At 40.9% G+C, this 24632-nt stretch overlaps 2 protein-coding genes across 6 annotated transcripts in view; both read right to left on the bottom strand.

Moving 5' to 3' along the window:
- ACTR8 (actin related protein 8) overlaps nucleotides 1-3782 on the bottom strand; it is a 29543-nt gene extending 25761 nt beyond the window's left edge. For 4 of the 5 annotated variants that reach the window (XR_450384.3, XM_007174789.3, XM_007174787.2 and 1 more), the window contains exons 1-2: nucleotides 3541-3781; nucleotides 142-312 (exon numbers count right to left, since the gene is read on the bottom strand). Coding sequence is in view for 4 of the 5 variants with exons in the window: in XM_007174789.3 (XP_007174851.1) it covers nucleotides 142-312; nucleotides 3541-3663 (294 nt within the window). In the remaining variant the exon portion in view is untranslated. Of the gene's footprint in view, nucleotides 1-141; nucleotides 313-3540 lie in introns of all 5 variants that reach the window. The other variant, XM_007174790.2, reaches the window with a different exon arrangement.
- Nucleotides 3783-5744: 1962 nt separating this feature from the next.
- Nucleotides 5745-11476, bottom strand: SELENOK (selenoprotein K). The gene is made up of 4 exons (XM_007174792.2): nucleotides 11348-11476; nucleotides 7966-8056; nucleotides 6445-6528; nucleotides 5745-5835 (listed from the first exon to the last, which is right to left on the bottom strand). Exons 1-4 carry the CDS (start codon nucleotides 11364-11366, stop codon nucleotides 5745-5747), a joined length of 285 nt encoding a protein of 94 aa, XP_007174854.2. The 5' UTR covers nucleotides 11367-11476.
- Nucleotides 11477-24632: the final 13156 nt, after the last annotated feature.

Genomic DNA, 24632 nt, shown 5'->3' with positions numbered 1-24632 from the left:
GTATGGCGGGTGGGTTTTTTGGCCACGCTGCGCGGCTTGTGGGATCTTAGTTCCCTGACCAGGGATTGAACCCGGGCCCTCGGCAGCGAAAACTCGGAGTCCTAACCACTGGAACGCCAGCATCCTCCATTTCTGACTTACATTTAGTCCCTCCCTTAGGAGCCAGTTGTCTTTGTACAGGGGCTGCCCTTGTTGTTTGTGTCTTCGTGCAATAACATGAGGAATGCTGGCAGGAAGTGTGTCTGTGGCTCGACCGATCCTCAGAGTTGTTGAACCTGGATGTATGACAACGATGAAGTTGCTCTGGATTTGCTGCAAATACAAAACATAGGAGTGTGACCTTAGTAAATAACATGCAGGTAACACGTTAAATAACACAGAGGTAACAGGCTAGACTAAGAAATTAGTTTCCTGTAATGACTATCAAACTCAAAGGTATCAAAATAATTCAGTAAAGGGGGGCTTCCCTGGTGGCGCAGTGGTTAAGAATCCGCCTACCAATGCAGGGGACACGGGTTCAAGCCCTGGTCTGGGAGGATCCCGCATGCTGCGGAGCAGCTGGGCCCGTGAGCCACAATAACTGAGCTTGCGCGTCTGGAGCCTGTGCTCCGCAACAAGAGAGGCCGCGATAGTGAGAGGCCCGCGCACCGTGATGAAGAGTGGCCCCCGCTTGCCACAACTAGAAAAAGCCCTCGCACAGAAACGAAGACACAACACAGCCATAAATAAATAAATAAAATATTAAAAAAATAATAATAATAATTCAGTAAAGGGAGTTCTCTGAGAGGCTTCCAAATACTGCTCTCTGCCTGAATGCAAACTCTTTTTGTATCTGTGTGCAGAGGATCTGACTCACAGTACATAGGTCAACAAATATTTGTTTAAATGAATGAAATCCTAAGTACCCAGTGCAAATCAAGCTAAAATTTGGGGGCATTTCTGTGCCAATCACTGTGGGTACAATGGTGACCAGGACAAAGTCCTGACCACTAGAGAACTTCCCATTTACTAGAGAAGAGAGTTAAACAACGAATAAGAGTGTGGGGAATACTATGACTTGTGAAGTATGGGGTTCTCTAAATCTGAATCACCTAAAGATCCTTGTTAAAACAAAACAAAACAAAAAAGACCCTAAGGCTTCACTAAAAATTTTCTGATTCAGAATCTCCAGGAAGAGAGAGCCTAGGAATCTGCAATTTACAAAAGCTCCTGAAGTAATTAGTATGATTGCTCAGATGTGACAACACTGGTTGAGAGGTGAGGGAAGAAGTAAATTTAAGATCAGAATCACTGTTTTGCAATGCTGGAAAGTAAGTGGACTTTATACATGGACAACTTCCGAGAATGTGCATGAACTGTATTTTCGTCATTGTTTTTTAAACACTTTACCCTTATTGGTTCTGTACTATTTACCTGATCTGGCAAGAGCCTGGGGTTAAAAAACCAGAGTTCACAATTCTATCCTCACAGGTCAGAAAGCTCTGCTGCATTTCACCATCCATTACTGGGAGACAGTGAACAAGGACTGACAAAGCAGCACAAATCAGGACAGTGGAGTAATGACTGTGGGCTTTTAGATCTGTGATTCTCAAGGGGGCAGAATATAACCTGAATCACTCGGGAACCTCTACCACGTAAACCTGTTGAGGGACCCAGAGTTTCAGGAGGGAGTGGGGGAAGAAGGGACTCCAACAATCCCTTTGACAACAGGATGCCTCTGTTGAGAATCACCATTCCAGTGTGACTCCTAAGTCAGCACTTACTCTGCTCTGCCCTTAAGCTACAGTTGTGTCTTCTTGGCATGTCCTTATTTAAAACATTTCCGTAACTTGCCAATAAGATACAGCCCAGAACCTCCAAGGTCAAGACCCTGCCTACTTCTCTAGCTTTACTCTAGAACCGCTTACTTTTCAGTCTCTTTAATCTTCCCAATGCAGATGTCTGATTTCTTAGTTCACCGTGCTGACATTCAGGCCTTCACAAACGCAACTCCCCTTGCCTGCCGTGTTCTTTCTCCCTGTTAAATCTTACTCCTCCCTTCAGGTCTAAAGTTAAATGTCATCAGACCAGGCTTATTTGTCCCCCTGCAATAAAATCTTACGGCACCCCTCCTTTTCGTGACACTTATCATTCTCGTAATGATTCACTGTCTGCTCTCTCAAAAGACAAAACCTTCACGTGAAGGACTACTACTGTCTTGTTCGCTACTCTGTGCCCAGTGCACGGCATACAGGAGCCTAGTAGGTATTTGTTGAATGCCCACAGCACCACTCTCACATGGCCTGGTGCTCTGCAGCACGCTTCTCAAGCTTTTGCGTGCTATGGCAGACAACACTTATCTAGCAAACTGAGTTAAACACATGAGGTGGCTTGCCATCAGGGACATCTGTACCTCATTAATAGCACACAGGCTGCAGCACACTGATTGGGAAGCTCTGGGGTAGCAAACGCAGTTTTCCAGAGTGTGGACAAGCAGTTTTTAATAATTACGTATCTACCTTAACATATTAGAAAACAACTAGCCAATACATCCTACACATCATTTCCTGGACATTACTGCTTCAGACAAAATGGAGTAAAAAAAGTTATTCAGCAAATAATGGTAGAGGTCTCACAGAGGATACGGAAAAACCAAAAGTTGTTACATGACTGAAGTTAAGCAAATGTGGTTATAGGGGCTAATGGCCCAGGCTCCGGATTCACAGATCTGGCTCGAAATTCAGACTGTGCCACTTCCTTGCTCTAGATAAAGTTCCTACCTCAGAGAGCTATTGTGAGGATTCAACGAGTTAATCATGTAGCTCGGAGTCTGGCTATCTCTTCGCAAGTTCTGCATTCCCTTCAGAAGAGACCAGGCTCTGGCTTATACGACCCTCTTGATGCCATCCTTGTTAAGATCTCCAGTCTCATGTCTTGCTCCCTCTTCTCCCTCAATTCCAGACATCCTCATCTCCAACATTTCATATCCTCCCTTGGCCCAGGTCTCTCCCATGCTGTTCTCCTGCCCTCACATTCCCCCTGGCTAACTCCTAATCATCCTTTAGGTCTTTGTCCAGGTGTCACCTCCATTGGAGAAACTGTCCCAGACCGTCAGGGCTGGAGGAGCTACCTGCTGTGTGTGCCCAATACCTCCCCCTGTGGTCCTCTGCACTAGCCCATCCCACTCCATGCCCTAGATACTTACTGCCCACCCCCGACCGTGAGCTCCCCCTTCCCGCCAAGTGGGAGAATCCTAGAGAGTGGGAACTGGCAAGGCCCTTACACACCATCCAGTCTGCCCCCTCAACTAGTTGGCAGGAAGGTAACAGCCCTGTGCTGGTCTCATGGCCCGGGAGGCTGGGGTTCGCACAGTGGCTGGTGTCACTGGCCTGGCCATCTGCACTGTGCCCTCGGAGCAAGCGGGGAACGACCCCCCTGCACCACCCACCTGGGTGGGCGCCCGAAGACTCCCGCCGTTCGCCAGCCTCCTCCCCTCGCCCAGCTCCGCGGCCCCCCGCCCCGCCCGGAAGCCGAGTCCGAGGCCCGCCCCCGGCGCCTCACCTCCTGCAGCGACTCCGGCACCAGCGCGGGCACGATGGGTCGCTTCACGCCGCGCTGCTCCTTCTCCTTCTCCCCGCCCTTCTCTTTCCCGTTCTCCGTGTCCCCCTTCTCGGCCTGGGTCATCTCGGCCGCCGACGCCCCTCCAGCCTCTAGCCTCAAGGACGCAACGCGACCGCCAGAGAACAGGCCTCGGCGCAGGCGCAACCTCTCGGCCGACTGCCCACAACCAAGATGGCCGCCAGGAGTCGGCCCAGAGCATTCCGGGAAAGAGGAAGGGCGGAGCTGCCCAGAGGAGGGTGAGGTGGGAGGGTGCATTGGCTGATGTTGCTGTGATTGGTCCTGGCTGCAGCATGCCCGCAACCTACTTGTGTTTTGTTTTGCGTGCTTACTGGAGCAGCTGATAACTGGTGTCTCATTTCGTCATCACACCTGTCTTTTCTGGCTTCTCAGACACCATACGTAATTCTAGTTCTCCTCGTACTTCACTAGCCATGCTCAGTCCGGCCTCTGATGTTAGGATTCTGTGGAGTTAGGGTTTCTCTCTACACACTCCTTGGATGACTTTATCCAGTTTCATGGCTTTAAATATGAAGATAACTCCCAAATATGTATTTCCAGTTTGGATCTCGCCCTGATAACCAACTGCTTATTTAGTATCTCCACTTAGATGTCTACAAGGCATTGTAAACTTAAATATATCCAAAATGTTACTCGATCCCCGCCTCCCCCCCAAAAAAATCTACTCCCATTTTCACCATCCTGTTTCACTTGTTTCTTCAATTGTCCACATCTTCGACATCCAAAGCCATCAGCAAATCCCGCAGTCCCTCAGATATGCCTTGAATGCATTCACTTCTCCACTCCTACTGCTGCTACCTGGTCCAATCTCACCTGGACCACCACAACATCCTCTAAACCCAACTCCCTGCTTCCAGTCTTGTCCGTCTGTAGTCTGGTTTTCCTACAGACCAGTGTTTATTAATGCCACCACATCCCCATTTCCTGGCAAACAGAGTTGAATAAATACTTATAAATGGATATGAAAGTGCTTTTAATGAACACTTTGGTTTCAAAGACTGTTAAACACAAAGTAGAATTTTCTGTATTATTCATTTTTTCCACAAATATTTCAGTGCCTATTACACGTAGTCACTGTTCAAAGCACTGGGGTAAAGAAGACAAAATCCCTAACCTCACAGAGCTTTCATTCTAGTGAAAGAATGAGAGTTACCAGCATTCAGATGGGGTTAAAGCCAACAGGCAGTATCTTAAGCAATGGTTTAGAACTAAAATTGGTAAAGATAGCATTGAAGTCCTTGATTTTAAAGACCACCTAGCAAATCTACATTTTGTAGCTCAGGTTTGTTGATTATGGCTTTACAAATACCCTGATAATTACATCTGGTAGCAAGTAAGACACATTGTATTAAAGATCCATGGGACAAATAGGTTTTAAGATAAAAATTCAGAAGCACAGATATCGTATGCATACTACTGAAATACACTGTGATTTATTTATAAAGAACAACAACAAAAAGCAATGAACAGTATTTCAGAAGTTGAAAAAGTTGACACTAATAGTACTCAATACACAGCTGTTTATTCTTCTTCAAATTTGGAGCTTTCTGTGTTTTAATTATATAAAGATGAGAAGTCAGTCTTGTAACCTAAAAATATTTACTTATTAAAACTATATTAATACTTTCATAAACGATACAAAAAAGATGAGACAAACACGTGTATTTATAGAACTGCCTGTCAGTCATGCCAGATCCCTGCGGGGGGAATTCCCAGCACGACCTCATTCATCTGTGAGGACACAGAGCAATCCTTGTTTAGAGTACACATTCATCTAACTTGTCCAGTGTGGTCAACGCTCCATTTCTTGATGGTTTCCTTCTGCTATGAATGTGCTTGTCCAGTTGTCTGCTTCTTAGAGCAGACATTTACCTAAAAGAAAATGTTATAATAGTTAGTAGTTAGTAATTTGGATCTGTATGAAAAAGCTAGTCATACATGTTATAAAACCTTCTTCAAAAGACATTTTGATTCAAAAGATAATTTTTCAAGGGTTAAGATAAAAATATTTTTCCAAATAAGATGTCTGAGTAATTACAAAATGTTGTGACTTCTGCTTTCCTAAAGAAAACCTGCCTAAGGAGGCATTTTCAAAATGAAATCCCTGCAGAATTGCAGATTTTAAGTTACCTTCCTCATCCACCGGCCATTGGAGGAGGATTAGGGCCACGCAGATGATTAATTCGACCCATTCTTCTGGGGGGGTTTCCTGGTGGCCTAAGATAAGAAAAGTTAATTTCTACTGTTTAGTAGACACTACTTCAATTGATTCCTTTTAAACACTCAAATAGACCCTCTTCTTTATTTAAAATAGGAACTACCATTTAGGTCGCGAGTCACAAATTCAAATACTGAAAGAGACCAGCTGCATAATGCGCAGGAGGAAAGTGAGTCAAGCAAGGGTTAGGATAAACGGGACAGCTCCTCCTATAAATGTCCAACTGAAACCCAGCTCCAGCTGATTTCTGCCATATAGAAACACAATTCCCACCCAGTGCTGCTGGATCGTGAGGTTTTCATTAGCAGCTGGAAATCCAGATTCTAAAGTGAAACCTCTAGATTTTAATGTTGGCCATCAGTTTTCATCCTCTAATTTAGACTTTTCCCATAGGATATTTGATATACATTTTAACTTTGTCAGATTAACTCTGATTATCAAATCAAAGGCAACTTGATTTAATTTACAGTAATACATTAATTTTGTGAAATAGAATTTAAGCCTTTAATTACCATGAGCCTAACTATGTCTGACTGCCTATTTATCTCTAATTTAATTATATTACACAGAGAGGTAAAAACATCTTTTATCAATTTAAAAAGTTATACCCTCTTCCATCATCATATCTGGAATCAGATGAGCTTCCGTAGCCTCTTCTCTTTTTCACATCTTGCTGAAACAGAGTTCTGAAACTGAAACAAGGGGCAGAAAACAACAGAAGCTCCACTTTCAACATTATAAAATGCATTTCCATGGTTCCAACTATCATCTCTGTGGGAGGATGACTACCCGAACTTAGCTCCAAACCCGCATTTCTTGAAGCCAGCTGGACAACACCATCTAGCGCAAGCACAAGTCTAAACAGAGTGTGCTATGTTCCGTGCCAAAGCCACCACTCCTTGTCTTTCTTATTTGCTGTAACTCTTCTAGACAGAGTCTAGCAATGACTCTGAAACCAGAGTCATCTCCAACTTCCTTCCTCTGCTCTGTATCAGTTGTCAAGTCCCAGAGTCTGCTTTTATAGTATTGCATGTCCATTTCCTGTGCCAACAGCCTACCTAATGTTACCTTGGGGAAGGAGGGGCTGAGGTGGTGTGCCAGAGGCACAGGGCTTTCTGGGAATCCGTTTTATTTGTGGAGAGGGAAGGATTTAACTAAATTAAAACAATATTTTAAATAAACAATATGGAGGTGAAATTTGTAAGAGATTGCAAAGAAGTTTTGCAATGAGTAACTTAACTTAGGCCTTTCTGTGCCCTGTTGTATTTTTCTATGGAACGGTTTCTTCCATTTTACCCCGTCTAATTTATGCCACATGCAGCCATCAGATTAATCTTTCTAAACCAGAGCTACAATCAAATTAAGTATAAAGAGCATAGGCTGATTTTCAAATTTCTCTGCCATCTTTGCTGTGCCTCTTCCACCTGGAATAACCTCCTCTGATGTCCTCCTCCCACAATCATGCCCACCCCAAGGCCCCTTGTAAAAAGAAGACATTTACTGATATTAAAATCAATGAAGGAAGGAGATATCCCACATCTCTGCATATCTGCAGTTCTCTGCCCATGAGACACTCAAATGTATATTCAAACTTTGGATGAGTAAGACTTGTTAGTAGATGAACAATTTTCATAAAACAAACAGCATATGAAAGACCAAAAAATGAATTTAACTAAGAATTGCTTGAAATTATGATGAAGCTTAAATTTTTGTCTCCTCTGTATCGATGCTAAGCCTTCATTTAAAAAAAAATTTATGCCTTGGGAGCTTTTAAAAATCAAGATCTAATTCCCCTTGTTTACTTGTTGTATACTATGCCATAAAAGTTGCACATACACACAAAAGGCAGGAACAGTAGAGAGAAAGCAAAGTGCTGTCATCTGGCAGCAGAACAAGCAGGTCTGGCCCCATAGCTGCAGGCTGAAATGGTTACCACTATGGCTAAGACATGGTCAAGCTTACTAACTCAAGGAACATATTCATAATCATAAAAGATGTTTGGGGCAGTTTTATCACTACATAAGTCTTCATCTCCCTTAGAAAAGCTGTTAATAAAAATTACAATTAAAAAGTGCTTCAGGCAAGCTGAACTTAAATATCAGGGCTATTAAGAGGACTACTATACTTACAACAAAACCACGAACTCGGCTATTCCCCAGAAGAAATCCGTTATAAAAGACAATCTCCATGGGGACTGACTCCTGCTGTCCAACACTTGTCCTATAGACAAGAATAAAGAAACTTCAGTTACTGCAACAAATCCCTGACACAAGATGCATTACATTTAATCAGTCAGGTAACAATCACAGGCTCAGTTTTCAACTTGTTCACTGTTCCAAATGGTCTACACAAGGAAAGGTGTGTTATGTGTGCATCATTCTAAGGAAAGGTTAGGGAAGTGAAGTTCTGTGGTCTAGAGGTCATTCCTTTAATATGTCAAATTATGCCTCCTATAGTTTGTAATTTCTGCTGGGTGACATTTCAAGTTTTTTTTTTTCTCTTTTTTTTTACTGTGGTAAAATATACACAAAACAATTTACCATTTTAACCATTTTTAAGTGTACAGTTCTATGGCATTAAGTACACTCACACTGTCATACAACCATCACCGTCAGCCACCTCGAGAACTTTTTCATCTTCCCCAACTAAAACTCCACACCCATTAAACATTAACTCCTCATTTCTCCCTTCCCCCAGCCCCTGAAAACCATTCTTTCTATCTCTATGAATTTGACTGCTCTAGGAACCTTGTACAAGGAATCATACAATATTTGTACTTTGGTAACTGGCTATTTCACTTAGCACAATGTCTTTAGGATTCATCCATATTGTAGCATATGTCAAAATTTCCTTCCTTTTTTAAGGCTGATGAATATTCCAATGTAAGTATATACTTCATTTTGTTTATCCATTCATCTATTGATGGACACTTAGGTTGCTTCCACCTTTTGGCTACTGGGAACATGCTGCTATGAACATGGGTGTACAATACCTTTATTCAAGTATTTTGAGGAAACAAATGAGATGAGTGAATATAAAGGATGCTCACAGCACTTCCATTTTCCTAAATGTGTTCTGAGTATCTCTTTCACTTGCAAAGTCTCCTGCCTATATAAAAAGACTGTTTATACATACCCTTAAAATCTTCAGAATCAGTTGTTATGTTAAAATTTTTATATATCAAAGAATTCGTGGGCTCTAAGTACTAAAGAGAATTTGGCTTGTTCATTAAAATGACCACTATTTTTCTTTCACAGAATGCTGTTGATCCGAATTACAGACTCCAGTTTTATCTTACAGAAAAATGGATATATTTTTCAAACCACTTTAAATAATAGAAGCTACATCAGGAAAAGTTAATACTCTAGAGTTTCAGTCTTGCAAATCAACAGGTTAGAATATTTTGGGAGACGAGCCATCTGTCAACTACTCTACTACCTCTCCTCTCCATTTTCCCAAGGGCTTCACCACTCACTGCCATGCCCAGTTTACTTCTCCTCTTTCCTTGACCAGCTTACTTTCAGGTATCCACTTGGACCTGAGCCGTCACAGAGCTACTGAGAAAAAAGGGCTACACTTAAAGACAGAGTGTGAGTGATAGGCTTGGTTCTGCCTCTTACTAGCTCTGCTTCGTTGGGTGACGTGACATTTTCCTTCTCTGAGAAAAAGTATTCCAAGGATAGTCATCATACAGAATTGTTGAGAAAAAAAAAAAAGTCACTTTGACAGTAAGAAAAAGTTTTTGTCAACTATGAAATGCTGGTACAGTCCTTCTAAGAAAATAGATCTAGGACTTCCCTGGTGGAGCAGTGGTTAAGAATCCGCCTGCCAATGCAGGGGACACGGGTTCGATCCCTGGTCCGGGAAGATCCCACAGGCCGCAGGGCAACTAAGCCCCTGTGCCACAACTACTGAGCCTGCGCTCTAGAGCCGCGAGCCACAACTACTGAAGCCCGCGCGCCTAGAGCCCGTGCTCCGCAACAAGAGAAGCCACCGCAATGAGAAGCCTGCACATCGCAACGAAGAGTAGCCCCCGCTCGCAGCAACTAGAGAAAGCCTGCGCGCAGCGACAAGAAGGGAGGGAGGGAGGAAACAGATCTAATTGGAACCCGTCAATTTCTTCCTTTGCGATTCTAAAGAACATATTGCATGCATTTGTACCATTCTGACTTTTTTGCGCTTTTCTTCCCAGTTTCTGAAGGCAGAAACCTCCCCTCCCAATATCCTCAGAGAGAAATAAGTTGCTTGAATGCAGTTGGCCATTTCTCAACTATAAAAGTGAGATTAGAAGCCCTAGTAGGACCTTTATGTTATTTATGTAGATCAAAAACAACAGTGCATACACGAAGACACACTACAAAGAATTATTCGATAAATAATAGAAGCTGCCAGCCTTAACCACAAAGAATATAACACAAAGTCTGCAAGTGCCCAAAACGAAGATGAAACTTTGATCTTCAGTGTCCATCAACCTACTTGTTTCAAAGATTTTTAAATAAGAGACAAGGAGGAAGAGAAAGTGAGATTTTGAAAAGCAAAGAAATGCAAAGTGCACTCAGCCAGATTTCTCACTACCTTCATGGTCTCTGAAGATAAACAGATGACTCAAATAGAACCAGGACCTGGTTCCCGTGATGCAAGAACTAGTTAAGAGTGCACCAAGACATTTATTTCACCTGAGTCAAACAAGTGGGCAGGCAGTTCTGACACTGTTCTGACCCAGTCATACTGTGTCTTTCCTTTCCATTCACTGTCTTTGGGGAGTCACTGAATTAAGTCTCTCTCAGCTTCTCCATTCCAGGAATAATCAACTTGCTCCTACAGGGAGTAATGCTACTCCCTGTGCCCCTTGAAATTAGGGCAGAAAGCTACATGCGTGACGAGCTACCCCTCTGCTGGGAGAAAAATCCTATCCAAATCTTTTCTTCAACTCTCTTACACATTACAGCAAGAGGCAGCGTAGTAGAAAACCGTTAAGAACGCAGACGTCAGCCTACCTGCGTTAGAAACCCGGCTGAGCCATTAGAACCACCTTTGTGATCCTGGGCAAGCTATTTAATCCGGCTGCGCCTCAGTCTCCACCCGCAAAACAGATAATAGGGTATCACCCGGATAAGGCGACATTAAGACAATGAGCGGACAAACGAACAATGCTTTAAAAAAGTGCCCGAGGCACAAGCGCTACGCAACGGCGTGAACAGTGTAGTCTTTTCTAGTTAAGGACACTGACGCCCGACAGGAAAGACCACTTTCCGAGACCCACAAGCAGAAGCTCCAGGAGGGCGAGGACGCCGGGCACTCGGCACCGCCGTCACCACGGGGACCTTGGCCCCCGCCGCGGCTCAGGGACGTTCGGCCGATGAGCCGCAGGCCCGGGAGACTTCGCCCCCAGCTCCGCCTGGCCGCGGGGCGTGCCCGGAAAAGCGGCGCCGGGACGGCGGGCGAGGATGGAAGAAACCCGGGGCTCGGCCTCCCAGGACGGAGGTCGCTCACGTAGCCCCTCCAACTCACCATTCGAGATGTAAACCATCTTGCTCCTTCTCCGCCTCCAGAGCGACAGTGGGGCCTGGCCCCTCTCACTTTCCGTATCTCCCTCCGCGCTCCTCCCTCTGACGTCACAGGCCACGAATAGACAAAACAGTGACTGAGGAGGGAGGTGGACAGAGCCCATTGGCTCTGGGGAGACACGCCCCCGACGGGAGTTTTGGTCTCGTCATGCTGGTGATTTTCGATGTAAGGTGGAGGCTGGGGCAGGTGATCGGATGTGACGTTGCGGATTTAGCCTGTAAACGCGGGATTTCCTGGCTCTTTCGGCAGTGGAGTTTGGAGAGCTCATTTGCGCTGCCGGGAGAAGTTACGCTGCTTTCTAGTTGTTTGAAGGGCCCAGGGTTGGGGAGGCAAGGTCACGTGTGAAGTGACTTGGAGAACCGCCGGCGGGAGGAGGTTCCTGAGAATTTTCCAGAATTGTGGATCTTTCAAGGTGTGCAGGGAAGTGCCTTGCGGGCGGAGGCGGTGATCAATCCGAAAAGAGCTTTACGGTCAAGACTTCGGGAATACACAGGCCCTATCTAGACGATGTACTCATTCTCTTTAGAACCGGTGTTTCTACTCTTGGTTCGCTAGAAGTGGATGGAGTTTTTATCAGCTCTTGTGAGACGGCTGAAAAATACTGTAGCGCGGGTAGCTCGAGACCTTTCTCTTCTTGTTTTTTATTACTGGCTACTTCGTGATATTGCCAGCACTGTGGAGGTGACAGATGAATGAGAAGCTGTCTCGTGGTCATTGATTAAATATGGCCCACGTACCTTGTGCTGATGGGTACTTACTCGGCTCCAGCCACTGGGCTACTTTCTGGTCCTTGACCATGGTAGTCTCATTCCTGCCCCTTTGCTTTTGTACTTGGCTGTTTTTTCTGCATGGAGTCCTAATTTTTTTCCCCCCCCCAATTCTCAAGTCATGTGTTGTCTCCTCAGAAAGTTTCTAATCACCTTAACTAAAATGAAATTGAAAATTCCATTTCGGAAATAATATTTTACATTTAACAATGTGTGTTAAGATTGTATGTTCCAATACCTAGAATAAACAAATATTTATTTTCATGTTGACTTTTTCAGTAGCAGTCTTCCCCCAAAAAGTGCATAATAGGACAAAACAACATCCTTCATTTGAAATTTTTGCAGCGCAATCATAGAGGGTTTTTTTCTGCACAAATATTGGAGTGGGGTCGTTAATTTTCCCAAGTACCTTCCTTAACATAAGCCATGCCACCATCATCTCTTACCTGCTCTTCTCTAGTTGTTTTCTACCTGAAATCCCAGCTTCCACCCTTACCAGCCTTAAGCAGTTTTTCACACTGTAGCAAGAGTGATCGTAAAATGGAAATCATTGCCTGCAACCTTTTAGATACTGAAATTTAGTGATTTCCTATTGTTCTTAAGATCCAGTTCCTTGTCCTGGTCTACAGGCCCTTCATGACCTGTCCATTTGATCGCCCCCTTCGCTACACCTCCTGCCACAATCCCCACCCAAATTTTGTGCTAGCGACATTGATGTTTAGTCTGAAGCATCCAAGTTTTTTCATGCCTGCAGGACTCTGCACATGCTTTTCCTTCTACCTGGGACACTCTTTCCCTGACTTCTTGCACATCCAGCTCCTTTCACCTTTTAGATCTCAACTTAACTGTTACCACTTCTGAATTCCTTCTCCTCGCCAATCATCTCCATGATTATTTTCTTCATAGTACTTATCACGATGTGAAAATATTTTATGTCATAATCGGTTTGTTTCTTTCCAGAAAATATAAGATGTAAGAGGTCAGGAATCTTACCTGCTTTGTCCCCTCTTATATCTTCAAGGTCTATTATAGTCCTTGGCAGGTAGTAGGTACTCAGATGTTTGTTGGTAGAGAGGGAGGGAGAGAGACAGACTGAGAGAGAAAGAGAGAGAGATCTATCTAAAAGTTCCCTAAAAATCTCCCAATCACCAAAGGAGGAAGAGAACTAACATTGGGATCTCCTGAGTACCAGACACCGCTAGGCTCTCTCTTCCTCTTCATCCCTCTATCTAGATTTTTTCTTCCTGAGATTTTAATGCAGTGATTCCCTAATGAACTACCTCTAGCCTCTCCCACTCTATTTCATGCTATGTTTAGCCACTTGTTTAATCCAAGTTTGCCTCTTTCCTGCTCACATCTTCAGTTTCTCCCTACCACCTGACAATTCACACCCCAGCCTCCATGGTCTGGCATTGAGGGCTTCCTTGATATATTTTCTTAGGTTTATCTCTGTGACTAATTTCCTAATAGACCCCTGGTTTTCCCTCCTTGTTGCTTCTGCTTATTTGTTTCCTCTTGATGGGAATTTTCCCTATCTCTTAAAATCTAATCTATCCTTCAAGGCAAGGCATGTTCCTATTAAATGAAACAAGGAATAGCAAATGTGAAAGGACTTTGCAAACCGAAAAAATATATATATTATATATAACTATATGTATATTATATATATTTCAGATAGATAGATTATATGGATAATTAGTAGCAGGATGGGCCGGAGGACAAAGAACATTTCCCCCCTTTCCCTAACCTTTCATGTCAAGAACTGCATGTTAGTTACCAGCCACATGTGGCTGTTGAGCATTGAGATATGGCTTTAGTCTGAAATGAGGTGTGCTGTACGTGCAAAATGCACACTAGATGAAGAGATTTAGAATGACATGATGTCCAATATCTCAATTTTTAATATTGATTACATGTTGAAATAATATTTTGGATATTGGATTAAAATATTTTATTGAAAGTAATTTTGCCTGTTTCTTTTTACTCTTTTAACGCGACTGCTAGAGGATTTTAAATTACGTACTTGGCGCATATTTATGTTTTGCATTATATTCCTTTTGGACACCACTGGTCTAGAGTGAAGACATTATTGGCCTGGCACAGAAAAGGTACTCAGTAAATATTGGTTGAATGGCTGAATGAATGCTCTTAATAATGGATAATATTATGCAAGGTTTACTATGTGTCAGGCACTGTTCTAAGCATGTTTTACTTATTAGTCCTTACAACAACAATAGCTAACATTTATATACTACTTACCCTGTTCCAGGCAATATTCTAAGTACTTTTGATGTATTAATTCATTTAAACCTCAACCTTATTAAGTGGGCTCTACTATTATTCCCATTTTACAGATGAGGAAACGAGTCACAAAGAGCTCAAATGACTTGCCCAGGGTCACACAGCTAGTAAGAAGCAGAGCTGAGATTAAGACCAAGAGTTTGGCTCTATAGTCTGTGCTCTTGACTCCTGTGCTAGGGAATTCCCTGGCAGTCCAGTGGTTAGGACTCTGCACTCTCACTGCCAAAGGCCCGGGTTCAATCCCTGGTCAGGGAACTCAGATCCCACAAGCTGTGCTGCATGACCCTAAAAAACAAACAGACATAAAACTCCTGTGCTGTACTGCCTCTCCACACATAAGCAGAGGTATTGAAATATAATCCAGTGTGGTACTCATCATATAGAATGGGAGGTGGTTTCTGGAGACAATTTTAATGTATATCAGTTTTCTCAAAGTTACAAAATAGCTTCCCACAGTTTTTCTTTTCTAGATACCCTAAGCATAAAATTCCCCTAAGCATCTCTAAGTTGATTACCTAGCTATCTCAGTTCCTATCTAAGCTCAGAGGGATGGGCTACTGTGAATGACAGCTACCTCTGAAGCTGGGACTGGAGTGAATCCCACCTAAACCACATGGGTGGAGAGAGGTGGTGTTTACCAGAATATAGAGAAGGAATGCTGGGTTACACCAAAACAATAAGATGCCTTCAATACTGCCTTTAAGGAACATGGAAAACAGATGGCATTTATGTTCTTCATTAATCTTTTATGTGTTTCTTCTTAAAGTTATTGCTTCTGTATTCTTTATTTCATCTGGGCTCATATCTTAGCTGTCTCATTTTTCTACCTTATATTCTTTACTGATGTCTTTCACAGTAACTTTTTTTTTTTTTTTTTTTGTATTCCTTTCAAGGTATGTAGTCTCAGACTGGACATGCTGTGCAAATCAGGGGCTTACTTTTTTGCACCAATAAGCACTTCATCCCTTCAGTTGAACTGATAGTTTTACTGCTCTACAAGTCACTTTCTTAAACCACTTGAACTCATTTTCTGCATCAAAATGGAAGAATGTTACTAGAAATTCACAATGCTATCTTCCTGGGAGAACCTGGTGGATTAAAAAGTTTGGGATTTCATCTGTAGTCTCTAAAGTATATCACAAAGTTAATGATATTATTAGTTTCATTAGTGAGCCTGTGAGGTTCAATTGAAACAGTCTATCTTGTGCAGCATGCGGGAGCTTAGTTCCCCGACCAGGGATGGAACCTGCGCCCCCTCAGTGGAAGCACAGAGTCTTGACCACTGGACCGCCAGGGAAGTCCCTAAACAGTCTATCTTTAAATGAATAAGGAATATCTAGATTCTACCTGTGATTCTGTTACAGGAAGAGAAATACTGTTCCAATTATAATTTCTAACCTTTTAAACTCATGATCTGATTTTAGTAAGGTGGTAACTGTAATGGAAACTGTTACAGTGGTAAATGGAAGGAAATACTTGTACAGATTTGTAAAGTAAAACCATCAGAGACTTAGGTGTTGGTTGCCTTCTATCCTAGGGGCATTAACTGATTATTAAAAACAAATTTTTATTATTTTTAGAATTATATTCTATAGTACAAAAAAAGTATATTGCTTGCCAAGCCTTATGTCTAGATTCCTAAAAGTGGAATAAAATATAACAGAAGTGTACATTCTAGCGCTGTGTTCATAAGTCTCAAGATAACATTGATTTTTATATTTGAAAAATTAGAATATAGATATATGCCTGTTGACTTTAAGAAACTTATGATTTATTATTTTTATTCTCTAAATGGTTTGGAGCAGACCGTTTGATAGTCCTTATATCCTTTTGTTTTGTTTTGTTTTAATGTGATACCTCTATATAATATAAAAGTCAAAAGATACAAATGAATATTCCATGAAGAACAAGTCTCCTGTCTTCCCCTGTAAGCCAGAATTCTAAACTTCCATCCCCTAGCTTAGAGAAGCTGTTAATAGCACTGCCTGGCAAATTCCTCTTGGGCAATAGTATCCTCAGTGACAGACTCACCTCTCTGAAGTTCCATCTTCTCTGGGATCTTGGCTAAGCAATTCTTCACTCACTTACTAGCATCTTTAATGTTTTAAAAATGTTTTTCCCTCATTTTTTTATCCAGGTTTTTAAAGTTGTGCTCAGAAGAAGAGGTAGTACAGATTACTTCATTCTTCATAATGAAGTGGAAGCTGATGCATTTATCTAACCAAATCCACATGGCCATTCAGATTAGGTCTTAGATTAAGCACTATTTTGCCTTTGACTTTAAAAATTCTGCTATTTGTGTCTAAATAAAATTTCCAGAACAACTGCTATCTTTTCAAATATAGTCAAAACATTATTACTTATAAACAGAAAGGATTATTGTAAACAGTAAATTAAAATGTGTGAGTGATTTAAAAATATATTTATTTTGCCAATAAACATTCCGCTTTTAATCCTTCCACAACCAAATAGATGAATAAAACCTTACTTTGGTTTGATAGTCTCGGTCTTTTAATTAAAGGCTCAATGAAAATAGATTCATTTTGTGGCCTCCTAGGGAAAAGTTCTTTATGGCCCAGTGATGACTGTTCCTTGGAAAGATTGTTAGCGAGGCTCCAAAGGATTCTGTTAGGGAGGTTGCTGTTGCCTCAACATCACCCTTTTTTTTTTTTCATAAATTTATTTATTTATTTATTTTTAGCTGAGTTGGGTCTTTGTTGCTGCATGCGGCCGAGCGGAGGCTACTCTTCATTGCGGTGCGCAGGCTTCTCATTGCTGTGGCTTCTCCTGTTGCGGAGCACGGGTTCTAGGCATGCAGGCTTCAGTAGTTGTGCCTCGTGGGCTCTAGGTGCGCGGGCTTCACTAGTTGTGGCACGTGGGCTCAGTAGTTGTGTCTCACAGGCTCTAGAGTGCAGGCTCAGTACTTGCAGCGCACGGGCTTAGTTGCTCCACAGCATGTGGGATCTTCACGGACCAGGGCTCGAACCCATGTCCCCTGCATTGGCAGGTGGATTCCTAACCACTGCACCACCAGGGAAGCCCCACTTTATTTTTTCTTACTAATTGTATAACACAAGCAGCTTGGTTAATATCACCCGAGGTCAAATATGGTTCTTAACTTCAAAAAAATCATCTTTCACAATTATCAGTAATCTGTCTCTTTTGCTGTGAAACTCTAACTTGGTTTTGATGAGAAGTATGAAGCAGAGACTCTGAAAATGGAATCTGGCAACTGCCAAAGTGTTGCTTGATGTTATTTTCTCATTTCATTTTGAATGTATTTAGCTACTCGTTAGTGGCCCCCAGTCTTTCACATTCAGACAGAGACATTTCACAAGTGTGTTGGAGACCATATGTGCAGAAAAGTGGAGAAGCAAGTGGAAATGGCTAGAGTCACCTTGGGTTGCTGACCTGTTTGGTCTCTCTCGTTCCCTGCCATAGTCAGCAGGCTGGCAAGGGAGGGGAGCAGGTGTGCTGGCACACGAGACAGGCTCAGGCTTACTGCTTGCAATGGTGGTGGCAGCGTAAACAGTTCACACCAGCATTTTATAAGCTAACCGGGTACTGGGGAGCTCAGCTTTGGGACCCTTCCTGCATGAGGAAGCCACCCAGAATATGACTCTAGCCATTTCAATTGAGTCACTGTTTTTAGAAATGTAAAATTTTTTTTAAAAATCCCACTAAAGTACATTTTCTATCATAAGCCTTGAAAATGTTCATATCCATAATCCAACATTTCTATTTCTAGAATTCATTCTAAAGAAACAATGAGAGATGTTGAAACAGATTTACAAGAATATTTACCCCAGTGTTATTTGAAATGGAAAGAAAAAATGAAAGCCATGTAACTGCAATAGTGGGAGATTAGCTAAATTTTGGAATACATAGCATAGTGTACATTAAAATAGTGGGAAATTATTTATGATATATTGAGTGAAAGGAGCATATTATGAAACAGTATGTAAAGTATGATATCAATGCCAAAAAAATGTGTGTATCTGGAAATACACTAAAAATTATGGGAGCTGTAATTTTTTCTTTGTGTTTTTCTACAGTTCTCAAATTTTCTACAATAAACATGTATTCCTTTTCTAATTAGAAATAAACATCAATATTTTTTAACTGAAGTATAGTTGATTTACAATGTTGTGTTAATTTCTGCTATACAGCAAAGTGACTCAGTTTCACCTATATGTACATTTTTTTTTATATTCTTTTCCGTTATGGTTTATCGCAGGACACTGAATATAGTTCCCTGTGCTATACAGTAGGACCTTGTCCATCCATTCTATATGTAATAGTTTGCATCTACTAACCCCAAACTCCCGGTCCATCCCTCCCCCACCCTAAATATACATTTGTTAGAAACTGAGGGTTTATCTCTAGTCTCATTTTAATGGCTTGGGTAATTCTTAAAAATATTTTTTTCTAGTAGAAGTGAAAGAAAATTAATAACCAAAGAGTTTACTCAGGTAGTTGTTAACTTTCAGAGTACATTTTAAAGTCATTTTATTTAATAGGTTGTCTTTGCTTTGCCTGACTGCTCTAGTACACACAGCATACACATGGGAACCCCACTCAAGTGAGTTAGTCAGTGCTTTTGGTTTTCTCTTAGGATGAATAGAGTCCAGTAAGAATGAAGTAAACAGTTTCAGATTCCTTGCTATTAGCTCAAAATAATTCTGACTGCTTATCAAAATGAAGACTTACGTGTTAATTTTGTGAATGGTTTATTGGCAAGGTTACTGAATAAAAACCTTCATTTTAAACGTGTGCTTTTTCAGAGAGTTCTATCATACTGCTAAATAAAATCCTTTTAAAAAGAGTTCAAACGGGGATGTGGACCTTTATAGATCTTTAGACCTTCTTTTGGGCAGTTGACTGATTGTCGATAGACGGTAGAATCATCTTACCAGTATTTTGCCCATGCTGAAAAAAAAAAAAGGCCCATGAAGCAAGAAAATTTATAGTATTTGATATGATGGCAAAAAAAAGTTGTCAAAATATACAAACAAAAACAAATCCATATACGTATAGCTGATTCACTTTGCTGTACAGCAGAAACTAACACAACATTGTAAAGCAATTATACTCCAATTAAAAAAAAATCCAAAAAGTTCCCATATGAGTGTTTCATCTAATGTGCCTTCCTTTAAAATAGAATTTAGCCTTAAGCAACTGAGCCTTATTTTCAGGGGATGAAATTAGAGTCCAACTCAATGACTTTTGCCTCCCTGCTGGAAGGCACTCTCTGGAAATAGCAAGCAGGGAATCAATGTTGAAAATAAGTAATTTCTTTTCAATATGGATATAGTGAAGTGTAAATTTGAGCTGCCTTTGATAACAGAGTGAGAAAGCCTGGTTTAAGCCTAGGCTCTACAAGGGTCAGGGAAATTTGAGGGCCGAGGTGGGGGTCTGTCCATATAGGGCCCACAAGTATGCTCTGGACTATTCTCTACAGGCAATTTGTTTCCTTTAGCTCTCACTCCCAAATAAGCAGGATCTCAGCTTTAGGGATAAAGAAATTATTTTTGAAATCTAAGACTAGTAGAGGAAATGACTTCCTTTGATCCTCTGGATGTTATGACACCTATTTAAGAGCTTGCCTGGTTTTTATGATATCAGCCCAGAAAAAAAAAAAAAAAGACCTGGATGCTTTAGGGTATTTCCTGTTCTTTTTAATGAGCTGTGAATTTCAGGAGAGAGCTTCAGAAATGTTCTAGGCACTTTACTTTTTGCTCTGGACCTTAAAGATCTGATAAAATATGCAACAACCCCTTGAATACTTGAATTGAATTCAGTTTAACTTGATAAAGATTTATCAGGCTGTTACTGTGTACAAGATATCATGGTAGCAATGGCACAGATAGTAATAATAGCTAATATTTATTTAGTATTTTGTGCTTGGTACTGTTCTAAGCAGTTTCCATACATTGTATTGAACAAGCAAAACTTATGGGTTGTGATCAATAATTTTATTTTTTTCTTCCATCACTCCTTTCTTTTTGTTCAGTGGGACTAGTTCTTCTATGTTCCCAAGTGAAAACTTGGGCAAGCCCTATGACTTCTCTGGTGTCTCATAGGTCATACGCTTGGTGTCAATTTAGTAATAAGAATGTCCAGTGCTAAGTAAAAGTAAAACTCCTGATCTTGATTGAAAATTAAGATATTTTTTCCTTTCCCGTGTGAATGAAAAATGTTGCCAGCCGTATCAGTAAACAAAGAATGTTGCAGCCATCAAGCCACTATAGCCACCCATGACAGTGAGCCCTGGGGAGACTCAGGATGGGAAAGAACAGGATACTGGCCCTAGATAGCTAAGGTGCATATCAAAGGAATGATTTCAATAGGCCCAGACTCTTGCATCTTCCCATACAAAGAAAAGTGCTAAATTCATTAACTTGAGATATCTAATTTTCTTTAATTAACAGTAATTTTTTGATGTTCTGACTACCTGGTCTTTTTGCAAAACTCCTATATATCATGGTTCCTCCCTTACCCCTTGGGAGCAGTCTTTTAGAGATATCTGAGAGGCTGTTTCCCAGGCTTGAAGTCCTCAGAAAGTCCACCAAATAAAACATAATTCTTGACTTTCAGGTTGTGCATGTTTTTCAGTAGACAGTGCTTAGGGCCAATATGCTTCCTCTGTCAGAGACACAGCGTCCTGGCCATTAGCCATAGCTTTCCAGTTAGCTTGTTGAGCAGCAATGGATTTTATGTGTCTCTTGGGAAGAGCACACTGGGTTCATAACGGGACCGTAATGGATATCACAGGCGGATGAACAATTTAGGGGTAACATACCTGTCAGTCTGGAGGTGGCATGATCCATTACCTTATGACTTGGTCTTTCCATCCTTTTCTATCCATAAAACATATTCTTGTTCCATTTTTTAAGAATCATATAATCCACTTATTATCCTTAACATGTCTTCGATGTTACTAATATACTATCTTTTTAACCTCCATCCTATTCATTTTTCTTGTCTTCTATAACAGAACTGCATAGTCTTAAATAATATAATAAGCACATTACAGTCCTTCCAAAATTTAGGGATGCATATTCATCTGTCCAGGCGGTTTCCTCATGACTTGAGATGCAAGTAGGGAGGGCATTCTCCGTAGAGTGGGTGACATTCACAGAATAGCTATCTCCACAGAAGTCTTCTTTTAAAACTTCTCCTCAATCTCTACTTTTGTATCCCCACATGAACAGCTTAAGAGTTAAGAAACTGGTTTCCAGATGGCTACTTTAAGAAAAGATACAGGTTGCTCTAGTTCCTGTTTTAAAATATCAGATCTATTTTATCCAGGTGCCTCAGTCAAGACTTCCATTTTAGCATCCTGATACACATGTATTATTCCATTGAACCCTCACAACGACCCTAGGAAGTTGGTATGTTCTTGTCTCCATTTTATATATGAGGAAATTGAGGCTTAGAGACATTTAGTAACTTGTTCACTCTTAACAAATGGTAGAACTGGGATCATAACCCAGGCGGTCTGGCTGCAGAGTCCCTGCCATTAAAGAGTCCCTTTCATTCTCCACAAGAAGGAGGGGGGTTGATGAAAGCACAAATGACTAATATAAGCTTGAGAAAGGTCAAGTGCCCTAAGAGAATGCATAATATAAGATTGAGGAAGGTCAAGTGCCCTAAGAGAATTGCACGCTAAGTGCCCATGGGGTGAGGAGGAGGGAGAGCACGCATTACCTGGAGGGAATCAGAAAAGGATTCCTGAGAAGTGATGGTTGAAGTATATCCTGTGAGCTAAAGAGTATTTTGACAGGAGCAGTAAGGAGCTAGAAATGAAATGAAGGATGTATGATGAGATTGCATCTGTCATCCAGAAATCCTTTCACTTCAGCTGAATCTCCAAATGATCACATACCTTAAACCTAGTAAGACTTATGATGGAATTAACTTGAATTGGCTGATGATTTTTTAAGCATGCTGTTTCCATAGTTTATCTTATGAAAGACAATTGTTTTGTCATTGACTCAGATTTGTTGTCTACCTGTTAAAACCCAGCTGGTAGACTCACATTAGAAATGTTCTAACTGGCATCAAGTTGCAGAGGATATTTCCCTGCCTCTTTTGAATGCTTTGTATACTGGCAACATATTATATCTTAAGTCATTTTTGTTCTTTAGAACCAAATGGATAGCTGCACTATACACTGACTAAACTCAAATAAACTTTTGGATTATTGTTCACTGTCATCTCCTATTACCAACAAGCCCTTGAAGCACAATACGGCAGGACTGGCACACTTGGGTGGGAACTGTGGCAGACAGAGAGTACCTTTCCTCTCTAAAGGGGACAGAAAATTTTCAGCTCTAGCCACTTGTCACCATGTGGGATGGGGATCCATTGTAGCCAGAGCTTCTGATGATTTCAAGAGAAGCTTGAAATCTGGATGACTATCCAAAATGTCCCTGTTTTAAAATGTTAAAATATTAGTAACTAATTCATACTTTTAAAAAAAAACATGATACTGGGGGAGTTTCCTGTTGGCCCAGTGGTTAGGATTCCTGGCTTTCACTGCCGTGGCCTGGGTTCAGTCCCTGGTCAGGGAACTGAGATCTTGCAAGTCATGTGGCGTGGAGAGAAAAAAAAAAACACAAAAAACACAAAATCAAACAAACAAACACACAAACAAAACAAACAAAAACCCCCATGATCCTAGCCAAACAAAACGTGTCTATGGGCCGAATACAGCCCAAGAGTCACCTGTTTGAAACCTTTGCTTACAACATAGCCACTAGAAATTGCTGAAATTCCTTACAGGCCCAGGCTTGAAGAAGCATACATTAAAAACAAAAACAAAAACAAAAACACCAACCCTTTCGATCCCTGGTCCGGGAACTAAGATCCTGCATGCCACACAGTGTGTCCAAAAAAAAAAAAAAAGAGAACAAACCTGTGGTTTCCTAGGGGAGGGTCGGGGAGGGATGGGTTGGGAGTTTGGGATTGGTAGATGCAAGCTATTATATATAGAATGGATAAACCACAAGGTCCTACTGTATAGCACAGGGAACTATATTCAATATCCTATGATAAACCACAATGGAAAAGAATATGAAAAAGAATGTATATATATGTATAACTGAATCACTTTGTTGTACAGTAGAAATTAACACAACTTTGTAAATCAACTATACTTCAATAAAATAAATAATTAAAATTTAAAAAATAATTTAAAAAAAACCCAACCCTTTTATTATGGAAAATTTCAAACATTGAAAAGTAGACTAGTATAATGAACCCTTTTGTACCCTTTATGGAGTTTAAACAGTTAACAACTCATAGCTAGTCTTGTATCATCCATACTGCCCCCCACTTTCCCCCATTTCCACAGACTATTTTGAAGCAAATCCTAGACACATATAGTTTCATCTATAAATATTTCAGTATACATCTTTAAAAGACAAAAACTCTCTAAAAATATATAATCTTAAAGCTACTTTCTCATCAATAAAAATCAACAATAATTCCTTAGTATCATTAAATGTCCAATGTTCAGAACTCCCCTCCTAATTGTCACAAAATATTTTTACAGCTTTTATTTTTCAAATCAAGATTGAAATATACTGAGTTGGTTGATATGTCTTGATAAATCTCTTTTAATCTGTAGAGGAACACAACATTTTAATAAAAATAAAACTTTTGAATAAAGAAGAGAAAACCAACAAAATTTGTGTCCATGGGAGAAAAATCTACTGTTCTAGTGATGTGATGAATAATAATGTGATATATTTTCTGGTAACTAGGAAAGTACCAAATCATGTAAGTGAAGTACCTTCACCATCACCTTATTACCAGAGTACTTTAAAAAACGTAATTTTTTTTAGGTTAAAAAAATCATAAAAATAATACATTAGGAAAACATCAGCAGAAACAGTGTAGTAAGGATCTCCAAAAATTCTTTCCTCCAGAAAAGCAATAAGAATACTGACAAAAAATGTCAGAATCGACTTTTTCAAAACTGTGGAAATTAATCAAAAGCTTACAGCAATCTGGATAGCCTTTATTCAAAAATGGCTGAATATCAGTAAGAATAGCAATGTTTCTGGCATGTTAACTTGATCTATTCCCAGTCCCACCTCTCCAGTTCCACAGTAGCCTTGAGAGCCAACAGCCTAGCAGAATGGTGTTGGAGT

This window comes from Balaenoptera acutorostrata, chromosome 10 (genome assembly GCF_949987535.1).
Source record: "Balaenoptera acutorostrata chromosome 10, mBalAcu1.1, whole genome shotgun sequence".
NCBI lineage: Eukaryota > Metazoa > Chordata > Mammalia > Artiodactyla > Balaenopteridae > Balaenoptera > Balaenoptera acutorostrata.
Note: the sequence above shows the minus strand (reverse complement) of the source record. Positions and strands in the feature narration are given on the sequence as shown.